The sequence below is a fragment of the Vulpes lagopus genome, chromosome 3 (genome assembly GCF_018345385.1).
Source record: "Vulpes lagopus strain Blue_001 chromosome 3, ASM1834538v1, whole genome shotgun sequence".
NCBI lineage: Eukaryota > Metazoa > Chordata > Mammalia > Carnivora > Canidae > Vulpes > Vulpes lagopus.
Genome location: NC_054826.1, coordinates 69320120 through 69347160, shown reverse-complemented (window position 1 = coordinate 69347160; position 27041 = coordinate 69320120). Strand labels below are relative to the sequence as shown.

General features: G+C 38.4%; 1 protein-coding gene across 1 annotated transcript in view; it reads right to left on the bottom strand.

The window, feature by feature from the left end:
* Positions 1-15039, bottom strand: part of DNAJC12 (DnaJ heat shock protein family (Hsp40) member C12) — a 43849-nt gene extending 28810 nt beyond the window's left edge. The window contains exons 1-2 of the mRNA XM_041746885.1: positions 14759-15039; positions 12612-12651 (exon numbers count right to left, since the gene is read on the bottom strand). Of these exons, the coding sequence (XP_041602819.1) occupies positions 12612-12651; positions 14759-14868 (150 nt within the window). The 5' untranslated portion in view covers positions 14869-15039. The remainder of the gene's footprint in view (positions 1-12611; positions 12652-14758) is intronic.
* Positions 15040-27041: the final 12002 nt, after the last annotated feature.

Sequence of the window (27041 nt, the reverse complement as noted above, 5' to 3'; positions counted from 1 at the left end):
AAATGATTTCCAGAGAAAATTAATAAAGAGCTTTAATGCTACAGATGACTTTTCTAGTGAAGAGGAGTTTGGATCTTATCATTTGTGCAATGTGGATTAAGACAGGTCTTAATCAGGGCAGCCCTGGTGGCTCAGTGGTTTAGCACCACCTTCGGCCCAGGGTGGAATCCTGGAGACCCAGGATCAAGTCCCATGTCAGGCTCCCTGCGTGGAGCCTGCTTCTCCCTCTGCCTGTGTTCTCTGCCTCTCTCTCTGTCTCTCATGCATAAATAAATAAAATCTTAAAAAAAAAAAAGATGGGTCTTAATCATATTTTCCTTATAGAAAAGTCATATACATATACATCAACACACAAACCTATAGTATGCACATATAGTAAATACAATCATCTAATTTAAGATAGTATTACCCACCCTGAGGATAAAATCAGGGTAGAAATACACAAAAGACTTCAACTGCATTCATAAAGTTCTTGTTTGTGTGTTTGTTTGTTTGTTTGTTTGTTTGTTTGTTTAGAGAGACAGACAGCATGCATGTGCAAGTGGAGAGGGGCAGAGGGAGAAGGAGAGAGAGAATCCTAAGCAAGTTCCATGCTCAGCACAGAGCCCAATGTGAGGCTCAACTCCCCCCCCCAATCTGAGCCAAAACCAAGAGTCAGAGGCTTAACCAACTGAGCCACCCAGGTGCCCCTGCATGAGTAAAGCTTTAAGCTAGGTGTACATATATGGGCATTTGCTGTAGTATTCTTATGCCTTTTTGTACCTATTAAATATTTCATTTTTTCCATGATTAAAAAGAAATCCACTACCTGTACTGTGAAGCTATTAGAGGAGTGATGTAGAGATCCAGGCATGAAATGATAAACTCACTACTCTTGGGACTGTGAAGATGGAGGGAAGAGGACCTCCAGGAGAGAAATGTGGAAGGAAAATCACCAGGATTTAGTAATTTACCGGATATAGACATAGGGGAGAGAAAGGAGATAGGTTTCTGCTTGAACAACTGAATGGATACTGGTGCCATTAACAGGAAAAAAAATAAAAATAATAAATAAATAAATAATAATAATAAATAAATAAATAAATAAATAAAAGATGGGGAAACAGAAAAATAAGCAAGATTTTAGAGTGAGAGGAAAACAATGAGTTCAATTTCTGACAGGGCGACTTTGGAACATCTCCAAATGGAGATGTCTAAGAAGCAGTCAAAACTAGAATCTGAAGATAGGAATGAGAACCAAGTTAATGACAGATTTGGGAGCCATTAACAAATATCCACTGATTGAAACCACAGATTTGGACAAGACTCCAGAGAGAAAGTGGGGAGTAAGTCCAAAAGAATTTAGGAGGGAAACTTAGGGCAGAATTGAGAAGGAGTCACAACAAAGAGCAGCCCAAGAGTTTGGAGGAAAAGTATGAGCATGTATGTTGGTATCTAAGAGAAAAGGGTGATTCAAAGAGGCATGATCAACAGTGCCAATTTCTGATGCAAACACAGGGAAGATAAAAACTAAAAAGTAACTGTTGGATTTGGCAGCCAGGAAGTCCTCAGTGACTATTAGAGCCACTTCCAAGAAAGGTGAGGAGGAAGTCAGACTGGGATAAATTGAAAATTGGTAAAGGAAAATAGAGATATCAACAGTGAACTTCTTTTTCAGGAAGTTTGGCTCTAAAAGGAAAGAGAGAAATAGAAGAGGAGCAGGAGGGAGACAGGCTGATTCGTATTAATTCAAGCCAAGATACACAAAAGGCTTTATGTCAAAATTCATGTTTTCCTTTGCAGATTGTATTTACTTAGTTGACAGACAGAGAGAGATAGATAGCAAGAGAGAGAGAGAGAGAGAAAGAGAGCATGAGCATGGGGGGAGAGGGAGAAATAGGCTCCCTGCTTAGCAGGGGGGCTCAATCTCAGGACCCTAGGATCATGACCTGAGTCGAAGGCAGCTGCTTAACCAACTGAGCAACCCAGGCAAACCTTTGATGTCAAAATTTATGATAATGGAACTTAAATTATGATAAAGAAAAAAACAAAAGTATGTATATGTTTTCAGATTACATATAGACATATTCAGTTCCCCAAGAATGAAGAAAATACAACAAAGTTCTCATTAAGACAATCACTTGGTTACAAACATACTTAAGATATGTTAACATCAAGAGCTGGTGAATTAAAGCATAAAATGGATAAATTTTAAACCAGGAAGTAGCATGTTAGGGCAAAAGAAAAATGGATGCTAAATGCTATTGGAAAAAAGACCCTATAAGGTCCCTCCCCTCCTGCCACCCAATAGTGCAAAAACATTCTTTGGTATTGAATGAAAGAATAAGTTTGTGCCAAAAAAAAAAAAAAGCTTGCTAGCCCATGGTTAATACTATTGTGCCAAAAAAAAAAAAAAGCTTGCTAGCCCATGGTTAATACTATTGTGCCAAAAAAAAAAAAAACAAATATAACATAACAAACATAACATAAGATGTTTGCTATCTCAGAACTAGTACTGAGGTGAGACAAGCAGAACACCTAGATTTAAAGAGGTACTCTCTCTTTCTTAGGTTTCTGCACTTGCACAACCCTAAGAGTTAGTGCCTCCTTAAATTTTGTGTCCTAAGTGCCTTGCATGCCTCACCCTAGTCCTGACTCTATCTGGTCCTTTACAAAAAAAAAAAAAAAAAAAAAATACTATTGTGCCAAAAAAAAAAAAAAGCTTGCTAGCCCATGGTTAATACTATTGTGCCAAAAAAAAAAAAAAGCTTGCTAGCCCATGGTTAATACTATTGTGCCAAAAAAAAAAAAAATACTATTGTGCCAAAAAAAAAAAAAAGCTTGCTAGCCCATGGTTAATACTATTGTGCCAAAAAAAAAAAAAAGCTTGCTAGCCCATGGTTAATACTATTGTGCCAAAAAAAAAAAAAATAAATAACAAATATAACATAACAAACATAACATAAGATGTTTGCTATCTCAGAACTAGTACTGAGGTGAGACAAGCAGAACACCTAGATTTAAAGAGGTACTCTCTCTTTCTTAGGTTTCTGCACTTGCACAACCCTAAGAGTTAGTGCCTCCTTAAATTTTGTGTCCTAAGTGCCTTGCATGCCTCACCCTAGTCCTGACTCTATCTGGTCCTTTACAAAAAAAAAAAAAAGCTTGCTAGCCCATGGTTAATACTATTGTGCCAAAAAAAAAAAAAATAAATAACAAATATAACATAACAAACATAACATAAGATGTTTGCTATCTCAGAACTAGTACTGAGGTGAGACAAGCAGAACACCTAGATTTAAAGAGGTACTCTCTCTTTCTTAGGTTTCTGCACTTGCACAACCCTAAGAGTTAGTGCCTCCTTAAATTTTGTGTCCTAAGTGCCTTGCATGCCTCACCCTAGTCCTGACTCTATCTGGTCCTTTACAAAAAAAAAAAAAAGCTTGCTAGCCCATGGTTAATACTATTGTGCCAAAAAAAAAAAAAAGCTTGCTAGCCCATGGTTAATACTATTGTGCCAAAAAAAAAAAAAAGCTTGCTAGCCCATGGTTAATACTATTGTGCCAAAAAAAAAAAAAAAAATACTATTGTGCCAAAAAAAAAAAAAACAAATATAACATAAAAGGGATCCCTGGTGGCACAGCGGTTTGGCGCCTGCCTTTGGCCCAGGGCGCGATCCTGGAGACCCGGATCGAATCCCACGTCGGGCTCCCAGTGCATGGAGCCTGCTTCTCTCTCTGCCTGTGTCTCTGCCTCTCTCTCTCTGTGTCTCTCATGAATAAGTAAATTAAAAAAAAAATCTTTAAAAAAAAAAAAAAAGCTTGCTAGCCCATGGTTAATACTATTGTGCCAAAAAAAAAAAAAAGCTTGCTAGCCCATGGTTAATACTATTGTGCCAAAAAAAAAAAAAAGCTTGCTAGCCCATGGTTAATACTATTGTGCCAAAAAAAAAAAAAAGCTTGCTAGCCCATGGTTAATACTATTGTGCCAAAAAAAAAAAAAAGCTTGCTAGCCCATGGTTAATACTATTGTGCCAAAAAAAAAAAAAAGCTTGCTAGCCCATGGTTAATACTATTGTGCCAAAAAAAAAAAAAAGCTTGCTAGCCCATGGTTAATACTATTGTGCCAAAAAAAAAAAAAAATACTATTGTGCCAAAAAAAAAAAAAAGCTTGCTAGCCCATGGTTAATACTATTGTGCCAAAAAAAAAAAAAAAAATAAATAACAAATATAACATAACAAACATAACATAAGATGTTTGCTATCTCAGAACTAGTACTGAGGTGAGACAAGCAGAACACCTAGATTTAAAGAGGTACTCTCTCTTTCTTAGGTTTCTGCACTTGCACAACCGCCTAGGGTGTATCCTGGAGATCTGGGATTGAGTCCCACATCAGGCTCCCTGCATGGAGCCTGCTTCTCCCTCTGCCTGTGTCTCTGCCTCTCTCTCTGTGTTTCTCATGAATAAGTAAATTAAAAAAAAATCTTTTAAAAAAAAAAACTGTAATTAAGGGATGCCTGGGTAGCTCAGCAGTTGATCAACTGCCTTCAGCTCAAGGCATGACCCTGGAGTCCCAGGATCGAGTTTAAATTTTTATTACGGGATCCCTGGGTGGCGCAGCGGTTTCGGGCCTGCCTTTGGCCCAGGGCGCGATCCTGGAGACCCCGGATCGAATCCCACGTCGGGCTCCCGGTGCATGGAGCCTGCTTCTCCCTCTGCCTGTGTCTCTGCCTCTCTCTCTCTCTGTGTGACTATCATAAATAAATAAAAAATTAAAAAAAAAATTAAAGCTAATCCTTTAAAAAAATAAATAAATAAATTTTTATTACTCAGCCATTAGAAATGACAAATACCCACCATTTGCTTCAACATGGATGGAACTGGAAGGTATTATGCTGAGTGAAATAAGTCAATTGGAGAAGGACAAACATTATATTTTCTCATTCATTTGGGGAATATAAATAATAGTGAAAGGGAATAGAAGGGAAGGGAGAAGAAATGGGTAGGAAATATCAGAAAGGGAGACAGAACACGTGTGCCCCCCTCAGTGCCCATCACCCAGTCACTCCAACCCCCCACCCACTTCCCCTCCCACTACCCCTTGTTCATTTCCCAGAGTTAGGTGTCTCTCATGTTTTGTCACCCTCACTGATATGTTCACTCATTTTCTCTCCTTTCCCTTTATTCCTTTTCACTAATTTTTATATTCCCCAAATGAATGAGACTATATAATGTTTGTCCTTACTTTGCTAATTTTATATTTTAAAAAATTAAAAATATTCCATAACTGTCTTTCATTACTCTTTATAGTTTTAGTATCACAAAATTTATCATGAGTCTTCTATATAGGGCTGGTTCTGGATAAACCAACTAGTAAAGTGGGTTAGTTTGTCTTGTGAATGTTCTATTTATCTCCTGGCATCCACCCCATGTGCCTGTGCCAACTGCAGCCCATGGACAAATGAGGCTCGCCATGACAAGGTCCACTGAATCCTGCCTTCTTGATCCAATGTCCAATGGTCTGGAAAACTGCCTATTATGCTGGCCAGTAAACATACAAACAAATGTTCAACTTTACTCATAATCAAATAAATCAAAACATCCAAGTCATGATAATGACCAGTGTCATTGAAAGTGCAAAGAAATGAACATTTCTATATTCTCCCAGTGAAAATGCAAATTTCCTGGAAATATGTGTGTATATGATAGAATTAGATATATATCAATACATATACTCTTCAATACAGCAATTCCAATTCTAGGAATTTGTCTAAGAAGACAGAGGTGGGAAAATTATTTAGTTATAAGAAGGTTCAGTGAATAAAATGTTCTAATTTTTCTTTTAGATTTTATTTATTTATTCATGAGAGACACAGAGAGAGGCAGAGATATAGGCAGAGGGAGAACCAGGCTTCATGCAGGGAGCCTGACGTGGGACTCGATCCCTGATTTTTTTTTTAAATTTTTTTAAGATTTTTATTTATTTATTCATAGAGACACAGAGAGAGAGAGGCGCAGACACACACAGGCAGAGGGAGAAACAAGCTCCATGCAGAGAGCCTGATGTGGGATTCAATCCCGGATCTCCAGGATCACGCCCTGGGCTGCAGGCAGCACTAAACCGCTGCGCCACTGGGACTGCCCTCGATCCCTGAATTTGGATCACGCCCTGAGCCAAAGGCAGCCGCTCAACCGCTGAGCCACCCAGGGGTTCCAAATGTTATAAATTTTAAACAAAAACTTATGTGCCCAGTAATAAGACTTAAGTTAATTGAAATATTGCTATAGACTAAGATATCTTGCAGTCATTAAAAAATCATCTTGTAGAAGACTTTTAACAATCTAAGAAACATTATGTAACATATTTCTAGGAGGAAATGTAAACTACAAAGCATTAAATGATAAATTTTACTTTAAAAGGGATTATGTAATATATATCTATATAATAACAATAATAATAAATAGCTAAGATTTATTGAGGCTTACTATATGCCAGGCACTGTCCTAAGCACTGTGCATATAGCATCTCATTTAATTCCCACAACAACTCTGAGGTGGACACTGCTATTATTCCCATTGTACAGATTAGAAAACACATCAATACAGCATATGTGCAGACATAGATATGTCATACTCTCAGATTTTAAGCATTTAGGTTAACATTTTTCTCTGTTTTCTCTGTTTTCTCTTCATATTCCACATTTCTTATTGAAAATATATTAGTTTTAGAAATTAAACTTGAAAACTTAAAAACTTACCTTTTCCATAGTCTATTAGCACAATATTTTGATCTATGTTAGGAAATACTCTACTACAGAATAACCACTAATCTGATTTCCACTTAGATGGATCCTTTCCAACTTTCCCTGGCCACACAAATGCCTGGTCTCTCCCTCCATGTGTCTAAATTTTGACCCAGTAATATCACTTCAAGCCTCATCTCTTCTCTGAAATCTTTTCAGATATTCTTCCTTTAATTCCTGTTGCGCTTATAAATAGTATCTCATAGCACCATACTTATTTTTTCTCAAATTATTTCCTTTATTATTAGCTTTGGCTCCTCAGCTGGATGCCAAGTTTCTTACACACTATTTCTCACCTTTTTGTTTTGTTTTGTTTTACTCCCATTACTTCCAGTACTGGCCCTGTGCCAAGTGTTGAATAAATACTTGATTATTGGCTGACAGATACTCTTTAAATAACATGATTATAGCATAATAGGACCTTTCTGAAAATTATGATTTATTCATCAAAATAATGAACTGATTCTAGTGATGGAAACTGATATGCTGTAGAAAAGAGAAGATTCATTTTAATAAGTGAGTTAATAAGTATCCATCATTTCAATTAACTTAGCATGAAATTGGATTTTTCCCATAAAACCCCCAATATTAGCAATATCTCTGAAATAAACTCCATAAGATGATCCTACATCATTCTAATCAAATGATAATTAAAACATGAGCTAGAGAACCAACTTGAGCCACAAAATATATAATGGCAGTATTGTGTTACAATCCATAAAATACAATAATTTTAATCTTTGGTGACAAAAAAATAGTTTAATAAATAAATGTGGGAGAAAAATAACTTTTCTTTACAGAAGAATTCTGAATAATAACTGTAAAATGAATGAGGAAAATAGGAAGTCACCATTAGGCAAACACCATAGTAGTAATTGTTACAGGCAAGATATGCCAAAGGATGCTAACTAAAATCAGCTGGTGAAAGTCTGTGGAGACACTACAGTCTCAAAAAATGTCCACCAACAATATTTGTTCATGACAAAAGGGAAACTAACAACTCTACAGGGCAAAACAAAGCAGAAGAAACATGACAGACACCACCTTGACTATGTGTTCGGGTCAGTAAGACATATCAACATCATGTAGCCCAGATGTGATACACTGACAAAGGTATAATATCACTTCGGCAGTCTTCTTTCCAAAAACACATATCTTCAGTCTAATCAGGAGAAAACCTGAGACAAACCAAACTGAGGGACTTTCTAAAAAATAACTGTTCATTACTTTTCAAAGTGTCCAGATCATGAAAGACAAGGAAGGTGTGTGAAATTGTCACTGTGGAGAAAAATCAAGGAAACGAGACAACTAAGTGTAAGAAAGGATTCTAACTTGGATCTTGGAAGAGAAAACGGACAGTAGTAGAGAAACTGATGAAATTAGAATGAGACCTATCCTTTAGATCAGAGGTTGACTAACTCTGGCCTGAAGGCCAAAGCTGGGCTGTCCCTGTTGTTTTAAATAAAGTTTTATTGGAAAACAGTCATCATCATTCATTTAACATATTATCTATGGCTACTTTCTTGCACTACTAGCAGAACTGAGTGGCTGTGATAGAGACCATAAGTCCTGCAAAGTCTAAAATGTCCCCTAGCTCAAAAAAAGTGAGGGTGCCTGGGTGGCTCAGTAACTTAGGTATCAGACCCTTAATCTCTGCTCAGGTCTTTTTTTTTTAAGATTTTATTTATTTGTTCATGAGAGACACAGAGAGAGAGGCAGAGACACAGGCAGAGGGAGAAGCAGGCTCCACACAGGGAGCCTGGTGTGGGACTCGATCCCAGGACTCCAGGATCCCAGCCACCCAGGGATCCTCTGCTCAGGTCTTCTTGATCTTGGAATCATGAGTTCAAGTCCTATACTGGGCTCCAGGCTGGGCATAGAGCCTACTTTAAAAAAAAATAAATAACAAATATAACATAAAAGGGATCCCTGGTGGCACAGCGGTTTGGCGCCTGCCTTTGGCCCAGGGCGCAATCCTGGAGACCCGGGATCGAATCCCACGTCGGGCTCCCAGTGCATGGAGCCTGCTTCTCTCTCTGCCTGTGTCTCTGCCTCTCTCTCTCTGTCTCTCTCTGTGACTATCATAAATAAATAAAAAATTAAAATAAATAAAATAAATAAAATAAAATAAATAAAATAAAATAAAATAAAAAAAAACAAATATAACATAACAAACATAACATAAGATGTTTGCTATCTCAGAACTAGTACTGAGGTGAGACAAGCAGAACACCTAGATTTAAAGAGGTACTCTCTCTTTCTTAGGTTTCTGCACTTGCACAACCCTAAGAGTTAGTGCCTCCTTAAATTTTGTGTCCTAAGTGCCTTGCATGCCTCACCCTAGTCCTGACTCTATCTGGTCCTTTACAAAAAAAAAAAAAAGCTTGCTAGCCCATGGTTAATACTATTGTGCCAAAAAAAAAAAAAAATACTATTGTGCCAAAGCTAATTTTCTAATTTGTATTCTTTTACTGTGCATGATAACTGTAAATATAATGTTAATATTAAGGGAAGCTGGATGCAGTGTATATAGAAACTCTGTAATATTTTTGCAACTTTTCTATAAATCAAAAATTACTCAAATAGATGGAGCACAGAGGATTTTTAGAGTAGTGAAACTATTATGTATGATAAATGTCATTATACACTTGTCCAAACATATAGAATGTACAACCCCAAGAGTGAACCATAATGCAAACTATGGACTTTGCATGACAGTAATATGTCGGTGTAGGTTCTTCAGTTGTAACAAGTGAACCACTCTAGTAGAGATGTTGATAACAGCGAGGCTATGCATGAGTGGAGGGGAGAAGTATAGGGAAAAGCTCTATGACTTTTGCGCAATTTTGCTATGAATCTAAAACTGCTCTTAAAAAGTCTATTAAAGGGACACCGTGGTGGCTCAGTCAGTTAAGCCTCTGCCTCCAGCTCAGGTCATTACCCCAGGGTCCTGAGATCGAGCCCTCCCAAGCCTGCTTCTCCCTCTACCCCCTGCTTATGCTATATTTCCCAAATAAATAAATTAAATATTTTTTAAAGTCAATTAAAAATCATTTAATGGGGAGGTCCCTGAGTGGCCCAGTCAGTTAAACGTCTGTCTTGGGCTCAGATTGTGATATTGGGGTCCTGGGATCCCCCTGTGTTGGGCTCCCTGCCCAGCGGAGACTCTGTTTCTCTCTCTTCTCTGCCTGCCACTCCCCTGCTTGTGGTCTCTCTCTCTCTGTCAAATAGAAAAAAATCTTTATTAATTTTTTTAAAGATTTTATTCATTTATTCATGAGAGACAGAGAGGCAGAGACATAGGCAGAGGGAGAAGCAGGCTGCCCAAAGGGAGCCTGATGCAGGACTTAATCCCAGGACCCCAGGATCACGACCTGAACCAAAGTAGATGCTTAACCGCTGAGCCACCCAGGCATCCCAATAAATAAAATCTTTTTTAAAAAAAAGTCATGTGCAGTCTGGGTGGCTCAGCAGTTTAGCGCTGCCTTTAGCCCAGGACATGATCCTGGAGGCCTGGGATCAAGTCCCACGTTGGGCTCCCTGCATGGACCCTGCTTCACCCTCTGCCTGTGTCTCTGCACCTCTGTGTGTGTGTGTGTGTGTGTGTGTATCCCTCATGAATAAATAAAATCTTTAAAAATAATAAATAAATAAATAAATAAATAAATAAATAAATAAATAAATAAATAAATAAAAATTTTTTAAAGTCATTTGGAGAAACCTGACTGGCTCAATTGGTAGAGCATACGATTCTTGAGCTTGAGGTCATAAATTCAAGCCCTAGGTTGGGCATCAAGCTTATTGCAAAAAAAAAAAATTAACAGAAAATATTCATTGAAATGTCAATCATAGAATAGTCCAAATTTACAAGGTTCCAAGTCTACAATTACTGTGAGGCCAAAATCGCCCACATACACAACTTACTATGTCCCAGGCACTGTTATAAGCATGTTATTTATCATATATCATTTAATCCCCATAACAACTCTATGAGATGGGTACTATTATTACCCCCATTTGCAGATTAGGAAACAAAGGCATAGAAAAGTTAAACCATTTTCCCAAGGTTACATAACTAGTAAACAGTAAGATTTAAACCCAGGTGGTTGGGATCCCTGGGTGGCGCAGCGGTTTGGCGCCTGCCTTTGGCCCAGGGCGCGATCCTGGAGACTCGGGATCGAATCCCACATCGGGCTCCCGGTGCATGGAGCCTGCTTCTCCCTCTGCCTATGTCTCTGCCTCTCTCTCTCTCTCACTGTGTGCCTATCATAAATAAAAATTTAAAAAAAACCCAGGTGGTCTAAAAAAAAAATAAACCCAGGTGGTCTGAAGTCAATAAGAAAGAGAACTAGAAACAAAAAATAGGTATCTCCATTATCAAGTTTATGCTCAATTTTCAAGTCTGTGAAATCTTGAAACCAAGATGCCTTATCATTGCTACTGAAATGGTGACCAAATATCAAAAAATCAAGTAAGATATAAACCAGAGAAGAGGGATCCCTGGGTGGTGCAGCGGTTTGGCGCCTGCCTTTGGCCCAGGGCGCGATCCTGGAGACCCGGGATCGAATCCCACGTCAGGCTCCCAGTGCATGAAGCCTGCTTCTCCCTCTGCCTGTGTCTCTGCCTCTCTCTCTCTCTCTCTCTCTCTCTCTCTCTCTGTGTGTGACTATCATAAATAAATAAAAATAATAAAAAAATAATAAACCAGAGAAGATGCTTTACACCACTGGTGTGTGGTGTATGCATTAGTAAAAACTTTAGATTTCATAACATGTGTCTTTTGTGTAAAATCTAGTTCAAGGCAAAAAAAGCTGACTAACTTGAAATCAACCTTCTCCAGTAAATGTTTTTGAAATGAGGGTATGTTGTTTTCTACTCAACAGTGTGGAAATCCTCATGGGATTTATATATGTCATTTCTTCAATTTTCAACAGAAGCTTGTAATTGTAAGAACTATATACTAGAGGAACCTGGGTGGCTCAGTCGGTTAAGAGTCTGCCTTCAGCTCAGGTCATGATACCAGAGTCCTGGGGTGAAGTCCCGGGTCTGGCTCCCCATTTGGCTGGAAGTCTGCTTCTTCCTCTGCCTCTCTCCCACTCGTGCTTATTCTCTCTCTCTCTCTCCCTCTATTGCTTTCTCAAATAAATAAAATCTTTTTTTAAAAAAATCAGAAAAAAGAACTATATACTAAAGCAAAAGTATTATATGTGTGTGTGTGTCAACACAGTTGTTATAAATAGAATCAAAATATTAAGTTGCTTTGAAACTATAACTGCTAAATTGCTTTTGAGTATGAATAGTTCTGGTCAACTTTTTAAAGCATCAAATCAAGGAATATTTGAAGTAAAAGAAACCATCCAATACAAATCAAGTAAAGGAAATGTCACACTAAATATTCAAAAAATGGAATTAAAATATTTTAGGGGGGCTGGCCTGACTTAGTCAGTAGAGCATGTGACTCTTAATTTGGGGGGTTGTGAGTTCAAGCCCCACACCGGGTGTAGAGATTACTTACAAATAAAAAAAATTTTTAAGATTTTATTTATTTATTCGACAGAGAGAGAGCACAAGAAGGGAGAGCAGCAGTCAGAGGGAGAGGGAGCAGCAGGCTCCTTGCTCAGGGAACTCAACTGCAGGGTTCAATCCCAGGACGCTGGGTTCATGACCTGAGCTGATGGCAGACACTTAGCTGACTGAGTCACCCAGGCACCCCCAATGGGAAAGATATAAATGAAAAAAGGGGAAAGATACATATAAAAGGAATTGACAAAATTGTGACAGATCATTTTAAATAACTGATTGTAATCCTAAACATGCTATGTCATTGACAGAATCAGGAAAGAAGGAATAGCAAGACAATGCTTTCATTCTCCTTTTAATATATGCCACAGTACATACATGGAAGTATGACATAATTGGTAACTAAATTGCTGGCTATAATGAAAGAGACTGTTATAAACATTATTCATAAACAATAGGATTTTTTTTAGTCTATTCAAAACTAATCCTCCTTCTTTGTAGACTGAGTAAACAATAATATAACTATAAAAGACTGACTAAAAGGGTCTAGAGATTTATTATGGGGATATAATGACCCTTATTTTATAACTCAGCATGACAATGTTTTTTAATCCAAATTGTGAAGCTTATCAAGGTAAATTATGTTTCTTTGATTTTAAAAATCTCCTTCAAAAATTATTTGGCAATAGTATAATTCATAACACAGATGGTAAAAATTGTAATAAATGTTCTCTATTGCTATAAGTAAATCACCACCAAAGTAAACAAGAATAACATATTATCCTAAAGAAGAAATATGCAACTAAAAGAGTATTATAACCTGGGCTGTGTGTGTGTGTGTGTGTGTGTGTGTATTTAACTACAAGATACTTAATATAGGGCAGCCCCAGTGGCACAGCGGTTTGGTGCCACCTGCAGCCCAGGGTGTGATCCTAGAGACCCGGGATCGAGTCCCACTTTGGGCTCCTTGCATGGAGCCTGCTTCTCCCTCTGCCTGTGTCTCTGCCCCTCTCTGTGTGTCTCTCATGAATAAATAAAATCTTTTAAAAAAAAAAAAGATACTTAAGATAACTCCCTCAGTGTGATGAAGATAGAGATTTTATTTTTTTTTTAATTTTTTATTTATGATAGTCACAGAGAGAGAGAGAGAGAGGCAGAGACATAGGCAGAGGGAGAAGCAGGCTCCATGCAGGGAGCCCGACGTGGGATTCGATCCCGGGTCTCCAGGATCGCGCCCTGGGCCAAAGGCAGGCGCCAAACCGCTGCGCCACCCAGGGATCCCGAAGATAGAGATTTTAATCCTTTACATCCAACGTCACATTCTATTTTCCAAACAAAATTAAGCACATTTTGTTACTAAACTCTAGCCTTATGAAACAAAGATAAATAGAAAAGTATTTTGCTTTAAAATATTTTAATATTAATAGCTATATTTTAGTAATAAAATAAAACATTTTAATAATTATAAGATATATCTAATAATTGAAATGTACTCCTTACTCATCTCAATAGTATTTAAAACATTGAAAAACTAGGAATAAATGAAATATTTAACAATAAGGGGATAATCAATTGTAATACAACAATAAAGTGAAATGTTTAGCATTAAAATATTTATGAAGAGTGTTTAATAACATGGAAATGTTATAATGTTAGAATATTATAAATGTTATAATGTTATAATGTTAGTGGATAAAAAGCCAGAATCAACAAGTAACATATGTTATCTTCCCAAACATGTCTTAAAAAAAAATATATATATATATATATATAGGAAAAACACTGAAGATTAATAAACAAAACATTAATTAATAAACAAAATATTAATAGTGTTACCCTTGGGAAATAGAATTATAGGAGTTTTCCATAATTTAAAAAACTTTAGCAACCTTCATCATTGTCTATGTGACCCTTTAAAGACATTATTTCAATGTAGATCAAGTGAACAACTACAGCATTTTCACACATTGTGTTTCAGAAATCACCCTTTTAAGTAACTTCTCTCACATGATTTTAAAATGTTAACATAAAAGGATGTTTCTTGATTTACATAATTTAACTGCTCATATAAAAATACATATTTTAATTAAACATTTTAAAAACACTAATTACTAGAAAATTATATTTCAAAAAAAAAGAAAATTATATTTCATCTCAATTTTGGTATAAATTACCATAACAAAGCTATAGCTTATGTATTCTGTGAAATACTGCCAACAACATTACAATAAAATTTCAAATACATATTTTTTAGTATATTTGAAATAAGTCTATGGCCATGTGCCAGAATACACATATTCAATCAGAAACATCTATAAAATCACAAAAGGACACTATCCAAATAAAGACCCAAGCTTTAAACCCTTAACTGTCTCTAAGCCAAATGTGCTTTAAAATAAGGTTAGGTTTTTAGGCAATGTGACTAAAAGTACAGAGTTACAACCTTAAATAAAAACTTGAAAAAGAACAGCATTATCCACTGTCTTACCGAAGACAGTTCATCACATCCTAATAGCATGTAGTAATCTTCAGTGTCTTCTGACCTGTAATTCAGAATTGCATCCATTTCGGTTACTAAATCAGCTTCTCTTCCCTCTGAAATAAGAGACAGAATAAGCTGTGAATTAATCAGAAAAGCCTTTTTAAATCTGGTTCTCAGCAGCACGTTCCAAACAGCAGTAACTAGATTTAAGGCTGGCCACAGTCAATACACCATATGTCATCCTAGACCTCTGTAAACTCTACCCTTCATTGGCTGTTTGCAGAAGAGAAAAGAACAGGCCACGTGCCTACCTGTTGCAATGCTGTCTGGGATCTGTAGTTTGAGTTTATGTAAATAATGCATTTGAACCATTCTTTTTTTTTTTTTTTTAAGATTTCATTTAACTTGAGAGCGAGAGAGAAAGCACAAGCAGGGAGGAGCAACAGAGGGAGAAGGAGAAGCAGACCCCTGCTAAGCAGAGAGCCCGACACAGGTCTTGATGATCTGAGCCAAGGGTAGACACTTGATGATCATGATCTGAGCCAAGGGTAGACACTTAAACCAACTGAGCCACCCAGGCACCCTTGAAACATTCATTTTATGGGTTGACAAAGTCTGTCCATTTTTATGTACTCCCCAAATTAGCCATTTCTCCATTTCTTTTTTTTTTAAGATTATATTTATTTATTCATGAGAGACACACACAGAGAGAGGCAGAGACATAGGCAGAGGGAGAAGCAGGCTCCTCGCAGGGAACCCAATGTGGGAACTCAATCCCCGGAACCCAGGATCACAACCTGAGCCAAAGGCAGCTCAACCACTAAACCACCCAGTACCCCTCCATTTCTTGTATATTTTTATCTTTTTTCCTTTATTTTTTTACGAGATAGAAGAAAATTTGAAGCAATACAATAAAACTCTCAGAATTTGTTAAATCTGGGTAGTGGGTGTTTTTCTGAGTGTTTAGACTATTTCATAATGTTTTAAATAGTTTGAGCATAGAAGGAAATAGACAAGGAGAGAAAATTCTCAATCATTTGATAGTTTGTTCATTAAACAAGTATTTATTAAGAACCTGTTCTGCGTCCAGTGTGATTGTGGGAAAAGGTGTGGTAAGTCAGTTGGTTCTTAACAAGCTTACATTTTGATGGAGGAAGACAGACAAGAAACATGCAAACAAACAAGATCAATTAAAATAGTGATTTATACTATGAAGGAAATAAAATAGGGCAGTAAGAAGAACTGTATGATGACCAGGTTTGGTTCACTGTACCTTTGCTCCTGAGCTGGTTCTTTCCAGACTCAAAAGTGTGTCTGGTGCAAAGTGTGTTCAGGGAATATGTTTCAGTTCACTGTGGCCCTAGGATACACAGGTCAGATCTAGGATTTAGAGAAGGTGAGTAGTCACAGATGGAACATTTTAACCATCTTAACCCTTTAAACATTACCTTGAAAAAAGAAATGTTTTCATGGAGCTCACCTATATGCATCTTCTTTAAAATTTATTTTGGAAAAGAAATAAAGCACTGAAGCACCATTCTTACAAAACCTTCATTATATATCCTCTCTTACTAAATTTCTGTATGGAATTTTAAAATAAAGGATAGCTATTTCTGTTTTGGAAACTTTACATCCCTTGGGGTATTTAGACACTTATTTGGAAATCACAAAATGCTGATTAGAATAACTAACAAACAGCCTTCAAATAATGTAAAGTTGCTGCTATGGAAAATAGGGTAGTAAGTCCTCAAAAAATTAAACATAGAATTACCATATGATGCAGCAATTCCACGTCTGGTTATTTACCCAGAAAAATTGAAAGCAAGGACTTGAGCAGGTATTTGCACACCCATGTTCATAGTATCATTATTCACAACAGCCAAAAGGTAGAAACAACCCAAGTGTCTGAAACAGGAAAAAATAAAACACAATATAGCAGTGCCTGGGGGCTCAGTCAGTTAAGCATTTGCCTTCGGCTCAGGTCAGGATCCCAGGGTCCTGGGTTCAAACCCCGAGTCGGGCTCCCTGCTCAGAGGGGAGTCTGCTTCCCCTTCTCCCCCTGCCGCTCCCCATGCTTGTGCTCTCTTTGTTAAATAAATAAATAAAATCCTTCAAAAAATAAAATGATGTAGAAACATACATAATATCTGGGAAATGTTCATATTCCAATTTTTTGGTGAAAAAAATTTACAAACCAGTATGTACTATGTAAAAACTCACTGAGCACGAAGACTCAGTGGGTAAAAGTCTTATCTCAATCTAAACAGGAAAAATAGGGCAGCCCAGGTGGCTCAGTGGTTTAGCGCCACCTTCAGCCCAGGGCCTGCTCCTGGAGGCCAGGGATCCAAGTCCCACGTCAGCCTCCCTGCATGGAGCCTGCTTCTCCCTCTGCCTGTGTTTCTGCCTCTCTTCTCTCTCTGTGTATCTCATGTATAAATACATAAAATCTTTTAAAAAATAAATAAATAGATAGAAAAATATAAAATTAAAATTTTTAAATATGTATGGTACAATATCAGTTTTATAAATATGTTATGTATATTGATAAAATATGAAAAAGCATATATACCAAAACAGACCATTATCACTACATAATGGGGTCACAGATAGTTTACATTTTATTCTTCTTACTCATCTCCATTTGCTAAGATAAACATATATTATTCTTTTAATTAAAAAGGAGGAATAAAAATAAAAATTAAAAAGGAGCAATAAAAAACAAATCAGTAAAAACTGCAAAATGCCAAACATCACACAGCTATTTACAGACTTAATAGAAATGACAATTCAGAGTTTGTTCTTCAGGTGGTTTGATTTGGTTTGGTTTGTTGCATTCCCCACTGCAGCTATGTAGTTAGTCAATTTACTCATCCTGGGAAGCTAACATTGTGCTGTAGAGTTGACAAAGAATAAAATGATCTCTGCCATCACAGGGCGGCCCCTCTCTCAGGTATCTGGGCTACTATCCATTCCAACCGGTACGTCCAATTGTTGTATCTTGGGAAAAACTCCTTGCTTACAGGAATCATAATGCAAGGTAAACAATGCCAAACCCTTCTCCTTATTCCTAAATGATATTTATACTTCAGAACTTCTTTTAAGGGTAAAGTATTGCACTGCTATATCCACACTAAAGCTGTGATCAAAAATAGCAAAATAGCATGGGGCGCCTGGGTGGCTCAGGTCATTCTCAAGGTCCTGAGATAGAGCCCTCCATTGGGCTTTCTGTTCAACCGGGAGTCTGCTTCTCCCTCTCCCTCTGTGCACTTTCTCTCTCTCCTATGCATGTGCTCTCTCTCTCTCTCTCTCTCTCTCTCTCAAGTAAATAAATAAATCTTTTTTAAAAAAATAACAAAATGGCAAAAATATACCATGTACTATGTAGAATACACCATATACCATAGACCTCAATAAGCCAACTCTAAGTTCCATCAAAAGACAATCCAAAAAAATTAAGTAAATTTGAGTCCAAATATGTATATATATTACCCATACAATTATTATAGTGCCTATATTATAATCAAATGCCTACACATAATACTTTCATTATTTAGTTACATACAAAATGATCAAATGATCTCACAATATTTTTTTGATCTCACAATATTTAACTTTTAAAATTTCCTTTAACTTACATGTTTTAAATCATACATTATGAAATAAATGTAAGTTTACAAGTACAAGGCATCTACCTTTTCTTCTAGAGGATGATATTGGGGGCAGCCTGGGTGGCTCAGTGGTTTAGCGCTGCCTTCAGTCCAGGGTGTGATCTTGCAGACCCAAGATCGAGTCCCACGTCGGGCTCCCTGCATGGAGCCCGCTTCTCCCTCTGCCTGTGTCTGTGTCTCTCATGAATAAATAAATAAAATCTTTAAAAATAAATAAATAAAAAATAAAGGATGATATTCGGAAAAACTTTGCCTTATATCTGAACATACATAATACTTTTTCAATTTGGGAATCCTACTTCAATAATTCTCATGTTTTAAAATAATTTTCATAAATTTTTTCTCTTAAGTTATATATTATTTAGAAAAGTTTTCATTCCTTATTTTAATAAATATTAGCAGTCTTTTTGGGGCATTGTTCAGAAAAAGTAATAATACAAGATAACCAGGTATTCTGAGAATAGTTGGAGTGCCACTTATTTATTTCTACTCTTTCCCAAAATTAACCTCCAAACCTGCCATGGCATCTCATTATAGGGTTTGTTTTTAATGTTCATTGGGGTTTTCTCCCCAACAAAGGTAACAAAAATCATGTTGGGACCTCTGGTTAGTATTTGGAGAAATGATAAATGATAAAGCTAGAACCATTTCTCCTTATGCCAAAATAAATTACATACAATCAAATAACCCAGAAGCCATAGAAAAAGTAACCAATATGAGTATATCATTTTCTTTTTAAGTAGCCTCCACACCCAGCATGGAGCCCAACTCGGAGCTTGAGCTCACAACGGTGCGATCAAGACCTAAGCTGATGGGGATCCCTGGGTGGCGAAGTGGTTTGGCGCCTGTCTTTGGCTCAGGGCACGATCCTGGAGACCTGGGATCAAATCCCACGTCGGGCCTGGGATCAAATCCCACGTCGGGCTCCCGGTGCACGGAGCCTGCTTCTCCCTCTGCCTGTGTCTCTGCCTCTCCCTCTCTGTGTGTGACTATCATAAGTAAATAAAGAAAAAAAAGTATTTAAAAAAAAAGACCTAAGCTGATATCAAGAGTCCATCGCCTTAACCAACTGAGGCACCCAGACCCTCCAATGTGAGTATATCAATAGTAAGTGCATTTTTGTGGCAAAAAAAAAAAACCAGCAAAATCAGAAAGTTAACAATGTGCAAGGAGAACAATTTCATAATTCTCAGACAAAAGACTAACTTCCTTAATTTACAAAAAGTGCAAACAAATTAGTAAGAAAAAAACTAACAACCCAGTAGAAAATTGGGCCGAGAATATGGATACTTTTAGAAATATAGATGGCCAATATACGTTAAGAGTATCATCTCATTTATAACTATGAAACTGCTAATCAAAAGAAAATAAATTGTTCACCTTTCAGGAAAGTGGAATTTGTAAAGTTTGATAATACCCAACACTAGTGAAAAAGTAAACACACTCATACATTAATGGATAAGAGTGTAAACTGGCACAACTTGGCAAATTGGTGGTATTTAACTTTTTTAAAGCTGTATCTCCTTAACCAGGCAATTTTGTCTCCATGAATTTACTCTGTGGATTTACACCAAAATATGTTCAAGGTGATCACTGCAACATTCTTTGCAACAGAAAAAATCAGAAACAACTAAAATGTCCCTCAATGGACCGGAGAAGGAGATGGCAGTAGATGAATAAATTATGGTATTTGCAGAATAAACTACTATACAGTCATTAAAAAGAGTAAGATAGCTTTCTCTGCAAGTACGGAAACGTATTATCAAATGAAAAGGGAAGTTTGAGAAGCATATTATAGCATTATCACTTTTGTGCAATTATACATATTGCACCTTGTATCTTCTTTTAAAGCTGGTATTTGGGACGCGTGGGTGGTTCGATGGTTGAGCGTCTGCCCTCCACCCACGGCGTGATCCTGGAGACCCGGGATTGAACCCCACGTCGGGCTCCCTGCATGGAGCCTGCTTCTCCCTCTGCCTGTGTCTGCCTCTCTCTCTTTCTCTGTGTGAATCTCATGAATAAATAAAATATTTTTTAAAAAATAAAAGAAATAAAAAGCTGGTGTTTTTCTTCTTAGGGGGGGAGCTGGGCAGGTACAGAAGAGAGGCTTTTCGTTTCCGTTTATACCTTTCTGAACTGTTGGTACCAAGTCCAAGTAGCCACACCACCAGTTTTGGTTTTTTGTGCTTTTTAGTATTCTAAAAGAGCAACTACCATTTGTTTTATTTACATATGGCTACTGAAAAAAAAACTTTCAAAATACATACTCCAGAACACATAGTAGTAATCATGTAGAACTTTTTAACAGACTTACAGTTCTTTGCACCTCAAGACTCTGAGTCAGACGCCCAACCCCAGAACCAACCGCAGAAAAAATACCCAATCTCCTCTGGCACCTGGAGGCGTCGCCCACCCCCGGGACTACAACTCCCACGAGGCACTGCGGGACTGGCGTGAAAGGGCGTCGCCGGAAGTCCCAGTTACATCGCGCCTCCGGGAACCATCCCTTCGAAAGTGTTTTGGTGTTTGTTTTGTTGGGAGTTGGGGGGTTAGTTTGGGGGGGGGTTGCTTGCTTGTTTTTTAAGATTTTTATTTATTTATTCATGAGAGACACGGGGGGGGGGGAGCAGAGACACAGGCAGAAGGATAAGCAGGCTCCATGCAGGGAGCCCGACGCGGGACTCGAACCCGGGTCTCCAGGATCGCGCCCCGGGCCGAAGGCGGCGCCAAACCGCTGAGCCAACCGGGGATCCCCGGGTTTTGTTTTTTGTTGCTTTTTTTTTTTTTTAATCAAATGCTCTAGTCTTTAAGTGGCAAGGGAAAAAGGAGCTAAAGGTCGTGGAAACCAGAGGAAACCTAGAAGTTCTGACTACCAGCGTCAGAAGGGCCGAGGGAGAAGAGAAATGAGGCAGCTGGTCGGCGGGCTCCGCGCAGCCCCGAGCGCTTCTCAGCCCGCCGCTCTCCGGCTCGCGGCTTCCCTTCCAGGCTCGCGCCAGGTTTCTGTCGTGCTAAACAAAATCGGCACTTTCCCATGGCGGTTTTTGGCGACCCGAGCTTTCATCTTAGGTTTAGTTACCCGGCTTCCAGAAACTGCCTTTACCCCTTCGTCTTGATTTCCCACGGCGCCCCGCCCCCGGCTCAGGCTGGGACCCCGGGCGCCACCGGAGCGCTGTTAGGCCTCCGCGGGGCCAGGCTCTAGCTCCGTGCCTGCGTGTTCCCGCGGGAAGGACCGAGCCCGCCTGGACCTCAGCCTCACCTGTGTCCGCGTCACCAGGTCGTCCCCTCCTGGCTGTGAGGGCGAAGCGGGCTTTGGAGAGCAGTGCAGGATGTTGAAAGGAGTCTTTCTCTTAAATCAGACATACAGTCGAATTTGTGAAACATTCTTTAAAGGCTTTTGAAAAAAAATAATAAAAAAAAAAAATAAAGGCTGTTGAAACATTGCTTTGAAGCTTTAATCTGTGATCCCGTTCCTTGTTTTTTTTTTTTTTTTTAATTTTTTGTGATCCCGTTCCTAATAGTATAGGGATATGGATAGTGGGAAGGTTATGCGTGTTGGGGGGGGGGGGTGGTATGTGGAAACTATACTCAATTTTGCTGTGAACCTAAAACTCTAAAAAGTACAGCTTTTATTAATTTAGAAAAGTAAAAAGAAAAAAATTAGAAAAGTAATAGCAAGAACAGGAAATGTAGGGCAGCCCAGGTGGCTCAGCAGTTTGCGCCGCCTTCAACCCAGGGTGCGACCCTGGAGACCCCGGATCGAGTCCCACGTCCGGCTCCCTGCATAAAGCCTGCTTCTCCCTTTGCCTGTGTGTCTCTACTCTGTGTCTCTCATGAATAAATAAATAAAATCTTGAAAAAAAAAAAAAGAGAACAGGAAGTGTAATAACCCATATTGAGCTCCTCCTCTGTGCTAGCAGTAAAGCTGGGGTTTGAGCGCTGCTGTGCCTGACTCCTGAGCCCATAGAGAAGAAAATGCATAAAAACACTACATTAAATTATCCAGCCAGAATTTTGGTGTGTTGGAAAATGCACACTACAAGGCTGTTAGGAGACCTGATTTCTAGCATCAGCTCTCCACTGGCTCCTTGTAGAGCCATACTTCCTTGATTTGTGCCAGAGCAATGATTCCCAACAAAGGCATCCGCCGAATCATCTGGTAACCTGGTTCAAGGCCAGCTTCTGCTTCAGGATATCTGGGTGTGGTTTGAGATTCTCCGTATTTGACAAGCCCCCAATGAAGTCCCTGTTGATCCAGGGATCACACTCCAAGTAGCAAAAGGACTCGCTCTAACACTGGAGCACTCTTATACTCAGTAGTTCTTTCCCCTTTAAACTTATGGCCTTTACTCTCAAGGAATTATAAAAGGATTGTCAAAAAGGAGAGTAAATAAAAATGCCTCTCTCAAGACATAAAAATAAAAAATAACTTTTTAAACTATGGTAAAAATGCCTCTAGAAAGATACACAAGAAACTCATAAGAGTATCTGCCTTCAGAGAGGGGGACTAAATGCCCAAGTATAGGAATGGTAGGTAAATTTTACTATATACTTTTATATCTGTGGAATTTTCACTATTCTGTATGTATTTTCCATTTTTAAAAAATTATTCATTTTAATGATCATAAAGTGGTTAATATGCCATTTGTTAGTATACAAAGAAGTCCTCAAGTTATTGGTTTCTATTACTCTAACAGATTTATTTTAAACAATAAAATTCATTAAATAGTCACTTGATAATATTTGGGGAAAAAAGCGCTTAAATATGTTACTGAAGGAGGTGCCTGGCTGGCTCAGTCAGTGGAGCATACAACTCTTTTTTTTTTTTTTTTTTTTTTAGATTTTATTTATTTACTCCCAAGAGACACAGAGAGAGAGGCAGAGACATAGGCAGAGGGAGAAGCAGGCTCTTCACAGGGAGTCCGATGCAGACTCGATCCTGGAACCTGGGGATCACACCCTGAGCCGAGGGCAAATGCTCAACCACTGAGCAACCCAGGCATCCTATAAGCCACCTGAGCATCCCAGAGCACGCAACTCTTGATCTTGGGGTTGTGATTTTGAGCCTGCATTGGGTATAGAGATTAGTTAAAACATCTTGTAAAAAAGGGATCCCTGGGTGGCGTAGCAATTTGGCGCCTGCCTTTGGCCCAGGGCGCGATCCTGGAGACCCGGGATCGAATCCCACGTCAGGCTCCCGGTGCATGGAGCCTGCTTCTCCCTCTGCCTGTATCTCTGCCTCTCTCTCTCTCTCTCTCTCTCTCTCTCTGTGACTATCATAAATAAATAAAAATTTAAAAAAAAAAAAGAAAACATCTTGTAAAAAAAAAAAAATAAGTCCCTGATATTTCAGCTTTTTTCCCCTTCTCAAATAGAATTGCAATGGAGAGGCAGCCCCAGTGGCGCAGCGATTTAGCGCTGCCTGCAGCCCGGGGTGTGATCCTGGGGACAGAGAACCGAGTCCCACATCCGGCTCCTTGCATGGAGCCTGCTTCTCCCTCTGCCTGTGTCTCTGCCTCTGTGTGTGTGTGTGTGTGTCTCTCACGAATAAATAAAAAAAGTCTTAAAAAAAAAAAAAGCATTGCAATGGATCATATTAGTAATACAGTAATCAAATCAGATATGATGATCACTTTAAAAAGTAGTGTCTTGGGGATCCTCCTGTCTCTGCCTCTCTCTCTTTCTCTCTCTCTCTCTCTCTCTCTATGTCTATCATAAATAAATAAACAAATAAAGTAGTGTCTTAAGGACATGAAACTGGGCCAAATCATCCATGTGATAACTCCTGGCAGTAAGATCTGTGATTCTCTGACCCTATGAGTCCTGACTCCCAGAACATACATAAGGATCTTCTAGTGTGGCTACACATTAAAATCACTTTGTGAATATATCTATACACACACACATACAAATATACAGGGCAACCTGGGTGGCTCAGCGGTTTAGTGCTGCCTTCAGCCTAAGGTCTGATCCTGGAGACCTGGGATTGAGTCCCACATCCGGCTCCCTGCATGGAGCCTCCTTCTCCCTCTGCCTGTGTCTCTGTGCCCCCCTCTCTCTCACGAATAAATAAATATACATATGTGTATATACATATACCTACACACATACCAATGCTAGGACCATCCTGCAGTCTGAATTAAAAAGGAGGTTCTGTGGGTATGGCATGAGTATTTTGTAAAGTTTCTCTCAGTGATTCTAATGTGAAGCAAACCTACACTGAGGATATTAATCTGAGGATTATTACTCAGGCAAATTAATGGAATAAAAACAAGAAACTTTCATTATTTTTTAAATTTTATTTTTTTAAGTAATCTCTGCACACAAAGTAGGGTTGAACTCAAAACCCCAAGTTCAAGAGGTGCTTGCTCTACAGACTAAGCCAGCCCAGCATCCCCAAAACAAGCAATTTCAATTAATATTTTCTATGTCCTAGGCCCCCTTCTCTTTGGTGAATTCAGAAAATCATTTTGGTTTTGTGGTAAATTCACAGACACTATGTGATTCTGTGAAAGCCCAAGCTGCCAAATGAATGTTTGCCAAAAGGAATTGAAATCTAAGTATAGAGTAATACTCATGAGCAGCTTCATGGCTTAGCACAAATTCTTTGAGTACATGGTGTGTACCTACCACTGTGTGAGATCTAAAAAGAATCTGTTTTAGTGGTTCCTCACAAGAAACTTGCATTGCAATTAAAGAGACAAGATTGAACTTGTGACTCACAGATCAAGTCAGGCCTACCAAACCATGTACCTAATAATACATGAATTAGCTGCCAACATCTTAAAATTGGGCAGCTAAATATTTAAACTTTACATAAAACTCTAGGCTTCTATTTCCTTTGAAACATTGGAAGAGGGATTCCTGGGTGGGTCAGTGGTTAAGTACCTGCCTTCAGCCCAGGGCATGATCCTGGAGACCCAGGATCAAATCCCACGTCAGGCTCCCTGCATGGAGCCTGCTTCTCCCTCTACCTATGTCTCTTCCTCTCTCTCTCTCATGAATAAATAAATTAAATTAAAAAAAAAAAGAAACATTGGAAGATCTGACAATTTGGGGTTCACTTGGCATTCCCAGTGGCAACATTTGCCTGGAGCTAAACTGGGACTACCCCCTTTAGATGGGGCCTATGCTATGGTGTCAAGGTCTCCTGACTCCTTGTTATTTGTTGACACTGAAGCCAAGTGTGAGTTGCCAGGCATTATTCACTCACATTTTTATCATAAAGAGAAAAGAAATATTTAGAATAAGGAAAGAAATATTTAAAAATATTTCTTGATCCCTATTTTTATCAAATGTGGAACAATGAAAGATAGAGAAAGAAGGCCCTATGTTTCAAGAAAAACAAGAGGACATAATCCTTTGAGAAAATACAAAGTGTAGTATCAAGTTCTCTGACTCACATTCTGATCCCAATACCCATCTGAGTTTATGACCCATGATCTACACTGATTAAAATATATATGTAATATCTATCTAAATAAACAATATATTCAAATATAGGTAACTGATTAAATATATGTGGTCTAGAGTCATACAGGGATTCAATACCAAGCTACCATTTACCAGCCATGATCCTACGGTATGGGTCTGTGTCTTAGGTAGCCCCTCTCCATCTTTCTAAGGGTAGTGATGATAGCAAATACCTCACAGTTGATTTGAGGATTGAAAAAGGTAACATGAATTAACATGGTATCTGGTACCCAGTGACAGTATCACTGTCACTGATTTGTCAGCTATTGTCCCTAAATGTCAGCTATTTTTATCCTGGCCAGGAGGTACTAAGGGGTGAGTTAAGAAATGGACAAAGCATGTTGTTGGGGAACATGTGTAGAAGGGGTGAGCTGACCAAGATGGGGAGAGAGACATAACTTATCCAGGTGGAGACAAGACAGGGAAGTATAGGCCTCAGCAAAGGCTCAGAAGAGATGCTGACCAGGCCCTGGATGTTTAAGTTATACAGTTGCAAAACAACTGAACTGCAGCATTTTCTTCACTTTTTAATTTTAAAATCTGAAGGTTTTGCTGGCTCCTGCTTCATTATGTACAATAAGTGATTGTAACAATCACTGTAGAGATTTTGTGGTTTTTCTCCACCCACAATTTGTCAAGAATTACACAATTTCAAGAATTTAAACTCTAACTTTGACAGAGTTTTCCTTCAAGATTTTTTTAACTCTCACTGTAGGATGCTTGAGCCTGGACACCGTTACCAGCAGTACCTCAGGAATACCACTAGAGGGACCAGAACCAAAGGAATCATCAAGCTTCCAGGTACAGTATTCATTTTACTAGATTTCTACTCAACATTCTGCATTAAAACAAAACAACCCACCTTTTTTTGAAGCACCTTTCTTATTTTATTCATTTTTATATACTTTAAGAAATTTGGACTCCTCTTGAAGATAGAAAATTTAAAGAATCCCCAATACCCACCCACAAAACAGCCACTTAATAATGTTGAGATTCTTGTGTGTCCTTCAAATATTTGCAACTTATGTATAAACATAAGTTTTACATAACATAATACATATGTATTATTCTATTACTTCAAACCATGATTTGTCCCCTGACTACCACTCTGACTTCATC